This window comes from Manis javanica, chromosome 14, assembly GCF_040802235.1.
Source record: "Manis javanica isolate MJ-LG chromosome 14, MJ_LKY, whole genome shotgun sequence".
NCBI lineage: Eukaryota > Metazoa > Chordata > Mammalia > Pholidota > Manidae > Manis > Manis javanica.
The window spans coordinates 51,561,749-51,567,418 of record NC_133169.1 but is presented as its reverse complement, the minus strand read 5'-3'; the positions used below and the strand labels follow the sequence as shown (position 1 = coordinate 51,567,418).

The window sequence follows — 5,670 nt, the reverse complement described above, 5'->3', positions numbered from 1 at the left end:
ATTTCCAGTATGAAGGTGACCTTCTGTCTCTGAGGGGCCACAACAGCTCTCTGCCTCCTGACCACTAGCTTAGCCACTGCCTGTAGTACCTGCTCGCCACCACCCAGCCTCCAGGGCACTGTCTGACACAGACTTCCACTCTGTGTGGCATTTGCATCTAGTGTACTTGACCCCTGAGGACTCCCTGCAAGGGCTGAGCAGAGGCCTCATGGAGAGGGTGGAGGATGGGTCAGGGCCTGGCCATGCCACACTCTCACTCCGAGCCTGGCCACATAGTAACATTCTACCAGGCTCAGAAAGCAGGGCTGGCCTCATGGTGGGCCCCGATCCCAGCAAGGACCTCAATGGGGTCTGAAGAATGAAGGTCTGGCTTCCTATGCAAGTGCAGGAACCCTCTGGCCATGCAGTGAAACTTTCTAGGGCTGCCGGCTTGGGCCACAGTACTCAGACCACGAGTTCTTCCTGCTCTCAAGGCCATCCACTTGAGCCCAGTAGAAGGTCCTCACTCGAGTCCAACCCCTTTTCTAGGCAGAATCAGCCTCTGGGGCCCAGAAACATCGCATCTTGGGTGGGGTGTTCCTGCCACATCAGCAGGGCACCTGCAGAGGAATGGGGGAGCTCACAAGGATGCACCTCATGTGAAATATTCACCCCTGCCGATGCATCTGTAAGTTCAGACCCACCCAAGCACACAGGCACTGACATTCAGAAAGGCACGTGTGCGGCCCCACACTCCTGCGGCCACAAAACCCAGAGCATGGGGCAGCAAACACCGGCTCATGCCGTCCTCTTCAAGTTCCACTGTGAAAATCAAACACTTGTCCACCCCTCAAGGGCCTGTGGCTTTCCCAGAAGCAGTTTCTGTCCCACAGAGAGGCCTCTGGAGCTGGGCTGGAGCAGGGGCCACATTGGAAATTAAACCTGGGAGACCTGGCTTGAGACACCGTTGTCCCCCGAAGCTCCTGGTGCCTGCCGGGGGCTGTAGGTAGGGGGAGTGGCAGGCTGCCCTGCAGAAGGAGGTAAGGCTCAAATTGCTCAGAGAGAAGAGTCACTCAGCAAGGTGGTGCTGGAGCTGGGATTCGAGGCCCTGACCTAGCTCCGCTGAGAGCCCAACCCACCTCTGCAGCCTGGGGCTGAATACGGCTGTGTAGACCACTGCCGCTCCGATGGGATCTCACCATGAAGGAGCACTCTGCAGGCTGCTGGCTGCACATGTACATGGTTGTCCTCCCCTCTGCCCACAGGGGCAGTGGGGTAGAGGTCCCTGGCTGGGTAGAGTGTGCCGACTGCCCTGGGTACTTGGGCGCTGCTGAGGTGAACTGTCGCAGGACTAGACTGTTTGGCAGGAGTCCATCTAGGCGGAAAGTGGGGCAGGCCTGTGAGAGTCATCCTCACCTTCAAACCCTTCACTGTGGCCAGAGGAGAGGGCTCTAGGAGGAGAAGGGGAGGTGGGGGTCGGAATGGGCCCCAGGGTGGGTACAAGGCAGCCTGGAGGCCTCCTGGGATACTAGGCAGGATGGAGAGCCTGGGTGTAGGAACGGATCCAGTGCCTCCGAGGCCCCACCCCAGCCACTCCAGGCCAGGAAGTCCAAGCTGTGCTCAGAGGCCCCTCAGCGGGAGGGGGCAGCCTCACGGGCCAGAATGCCCAGGGAAGGCTGGAGAGGGCTTAAGGAGGCAGGCGGGTGGGCTGCCGGTTCTTGGAAAGGCTCATTAATGAAAACCCCCAAGCCTGACCACCTGGAGGAAAGGCTCACCGTTCCCATGTGCAGCTGATAAGGGCCAGGAGATTCCACAGTTCAGGTAGTTCCCCCACCTCCCTGGCGTTTTGTGGTCACCATTAATCATTTCCTCTAACTGTGTATATAAGAGCTCTTTTGCCAGCGAGCCCAGTGCTCAGAGAGAAAGGCTAAAGTCCTCAGGAGGATGTGGCTGCAGAACCTGATTCTCTTGGGCACTGTGGTCTGCAGCATTTCAGCGCCCACCCGCACACCCAGCCCTGTCACCCGGCCCTGGCAACATGTGAATGCCATCAAGGAGGCCCTGAGCCTTCTGAACAAGAGCGGTGGTACTGATGCTGCAATGGTGAGCGAGGGAGGGAGTAAGGGCCATGCCCGGGCCACCTTGCTGGCCCTGACTTGCCCTGCCTATCATCTGAGTAACATGAATTTTCCTTTTCTACAGAATGGAACAGTAAAAGTCATCTCTGACATGTTTGACCCCCAGGTAAGATGCTTCTCTCTGACACACCTTCCCAGAGGTTTCTGCTTTGCAGGGGTGGGCGGTGGTGGCATCTTAGATGGACCCCCACAGTGTTGTCCACTTTCTCTCCAGTCAGCTGGCTGCCAGGAGGGGTGCTCAGGAGGCCACTGGCTCTGCCCTGAGGCAGTCATGTGAGCTCCTTTACCAGCTTAGCAGCCGTGGACATCCCTAGTATGCAAGGGGCCAGGGCTCCCAGGGGACAGGCGGGTAAGAGGGACAGGGCAGTATGTGACTGGGCTCTGCCTGAGACTATCAGGCATCATCCTGTGCCCCTCCCAGGCCCTACTCTTGGGTCACAGGGGTAAGAGCAGGACGGAGTGATGAGGAGGGTGTCCTGTGCCCACTGGAGGGCACGTGGCCACTGCTCACCAAGGGATGGACATTTCCCACAGGAGCCGACATGCCTGCAGACCCGCCTGGAGCTGTACAAGCAGGGCCTGCAGGGCGGACTCAAGACCCTCGCAGGCCCCTTGACCGTCATGGCCAGCCACTACAAGCAGCACTGTCCCCCCACTCAGGTGAGTGCCCCGCCAGGGCCCCGAGGGGAAAGGTCTCAGTGTAGGGCACTGGAGGACTGCATAGAGAGAGACCTTCAGGACTGTGGCTGTTCAGGGCCCCAAAGGGTTTCTTTGTTAACAGATTTGTAACAATGGGCCCCTCCAGAGAGGGAGCAGCCCCTGCTACCACGCTGGTATTGCTCTGGTGCTCATGAATGAGGTCAGGGGTGAGGCAAACCCCAGGAAATGCAGGGCCTACCTGCAGTCCAGGGGAAGTTCAGGGCCCAAGGGGAATTTCCCCTGGCCCCTTGTGGGGTGCCTGGATTGCACGGGAGCAAAGATGCGGGCATACCCAGGATGGACAAAGGCCCCAAAGGTTCCTTTCCTGAGGGAAGGGAGTGAGGTGTACGGCCTTAACTCCTGTCCCTTCTGAGCTCCCAGAGCTAGCCTCAGCCCAGTTATTCCATCCTGGCCTGGGAGCAGAGGCAGTGAGAGAGCAACCTCAGGCTGGCATCTTGTCAGTCCCCTGCCCTGGCTACTATTGGCAGAGCTGTTCACCCTGTGGGTGACACCTGGGTAGCAACATGTCACCTGACCCAAGAGTGCTGAGAGGCCGCATAGAAACACACTCCTCCCACATTACCCTCTCTTGCCTGGATTCAAGTTTTCTTGTGCTTTTTTTTTTTTTAAGGAAACTTCCTGTGCAACCCAGATTATCACCTTCCAAAGTTTCAAACAGAACCTGAAGGATTTTCTATTTATCATCCCCTTTGACTGCTGGGAGCCAGTCCGGAGGTGAGGCAGGCCAGTCCAGCAAGGAGCCAGCTCTACCAGCTTACCCAAGGACTGCTGCCCGCCAACCCAGAGCTGAAACGCAGGATCTTCCCCTCGAGGGGTCATGGGCAACAGGGCCATGGAGGACACACTGGCTCTGGGCCACGCCCACCCTGATACAGGCTTGGTAGAGGACTGGGGGATGTTTCACACTGTCAGGGAACAGTAATATTTATTTATATATTTATGTATTTTGATATTTATTTATTTATTTATTTAAACTCATACTCCATATTTATTCAAGATTTTTACCATAATAATAAACTATGAAATTCTGTTATTTGTGCAGTTGTCCAGTTTGTTTTGACCATGAGACAAGTGTCTGTCCCCACAGGGCAGGGAGGGGAGGAAACCAGGAGGTGGGGGGCAGGGAGGCACATGGGCACCGCTGGACGGGCGGGGGGCAGGAGCCGGCCGTGGGGCCCTGTGCTGCTCACTAGGATGGGCTCCCACCCCAGACACTGGTTCCAGGTCCCCTTGGACTTGGCCAGCCACCCCAGAGAAGGGGCGTCATCATTCTGGGGCAGGCTTTCGGGGGTGCTGGAGCTTGGCTGCCCGCCGGCTGAGTGGGCACACCCTAGTGTCAGACAGAACACCAGCGACCCTCAAAGGCCCAGACCCTACGGCCACGCCCTGCCCCTCACACTTAGGACTTGAACCACTCCTAAGGCAGATGGGCAGATAGCTGCTCAAGGAAAAAAGAAACCAAACCACTGGGGTCAGAGCTCAGCATATTTACCAAACTTTCCCTAAAATGAGTGATCTTAATCTTTGAGAGGCAGAATGTAAGTTGTTGACACATGGCTCTTGGGTGGCATTTTTCTGAGCTGGTTTTTGTTTTATATGAAGTTTTGCATGTAATTAGGCACTTTCCCCTAAATTTCATAGTGCTCAGGCCAAGAAATAGCAGCTCTCTTCTGTTGCCTTGCTTTGCCAGCAGGCTGGGTCCCTTGTTCCAGAACCTGTCCCCCTATGTCCCCCTGGGGACAGTGAGGAAGTGGGTTTGTCCCCAGGTGTCAGGTGAGCAGTGGGGCCAGGCTTCTCCCTGACAGGTGGGCCTGGGAAGTCTGGCTTGGTGCGGCTGGAGCCCCTGCCCGACTCTGCACCCCAGCAGCTCTCCCACTCTGGATGGCATCTGCAGACAGAGCCAGTCCTAGCCAAAGACCTTCCTCACTCACACGCAGAAAGGCCGTAACTTGAGATATGATTGTGAATAAAAATTCTTAGACCAAGCTTGAATTTCAGCAGACAAGAATCCATGAAGTGTGCTGTGGTCATAGAAAATGCATGAAAAGCACATCTCGCCCAGCGATAAGGCCCTCTCTGTTTTCCACGTAAGCCAGCGATGACTGATAAGAGATGCAGCATTTCCTTACACTCACATATATAGGTATGCCCCCCACAGAAATGCTGCCAAGCCCAGAATGCGGATTGGCTTGGAGCCACCCTCAAGCCATACCATGTACCTGTACATGCTGCTGGCTTGTGTGCTCTGGGGCTTGGAAGGCCATTTCGCTTCCCTGAAGATCACCAACGCTCCTTCCCGGGACAACCACACTGCAGTCTGTGCTGAAATTCAGAAAGAGCTTTCGGCTGACAATACCATCTACAATGTAAGTCTGCACCAAACATCACTGCACTTGGTGGCCCTTTGTGTTTCTGACTAACTTCTCCTCCTTCCAGGGTTCCTTCAAAAGGCCCCAGAACACCAGTGAGGTAAGGAGCGGTCACCCCGTGGACTTTCTGACCACATCTGAAAGGGATCACCCCAGTTGGCACCCTGGGCAGAGATAACAGAAGATGCTGGAATGAGAATCTGGGGAGAAAGCTGAGAGTTTGAGAATGGAGCCTCCAGCTCAGTCAAGAGATAAGCCAGTGGCCAGACTGTGGGCTCTCTGATCACCATCCCAGATCAGCCCTGGGCCTGGGAAGAGGCCAGACACCCACTGCACAGCTTGAAGGGCCCACGGGTCTCCTGTGGGAGAGTCAGGGGCAGCCTGAATTTGGGTCTAGGGCTCTAACTGCCCAGGGTGATGAGGGATGGATGCTTACTCATTCCCATCCTGCTTGTCCTCGTGTC

General features: G+C 56.1%; 1 protein-coding gene across 1 annotated transcript; it reads left to right on the top strand.

The window, feature by feature from the left end:
• Positions 1-707: 707 nt before the first annotated feature.
• Positions 708-3,817, top strand: CSF2 (colony stimulating factor 2). Its single transcript, XM_017653350.3, has 4 exons — positions 708-2,082; positions 2,182-2,223; positions 2,652-2,777; positions 3,448-3,817. Exons 1-4 carry the CDS (start codon positions 1,924-1,926, stop codon positions 3,553-3,555), a joined length of 435 nt encoding a protein of 144 aa, XP_017508839.1. The 5' UTR covers positions 708-1,923; the 3' UTR covers positions 3,556-3,817.
• Positions 3,818-5,670: the final 1,853 nt, after the last annotated feature.

Excerpts from the sequence above, each read along its gene's own strand:
- CSF2 (XM_017653350.3), top strand. The coding sequence starts at position 1,924 with ATGTGGCTGCAGAACCTGATTCTCTTGGGCACTGTGGTCTGCAGCATT. Across the intron at positions 2,083-2,181 it reads GTGGTACTGATGCTGCAATG|AATGGAACAGTAAAAGTCAT; the intron begins GTGAGCGAGGGA and ends CCTTTTCTACAG. Across the intron at positions 2,224-2,651 it reads CTGACATGTTTGACCCCCAG|GAGCCGACATGCCTGCAGAC; the intron begins GTAAGATGCTTC and ends CATTTCCCACAG.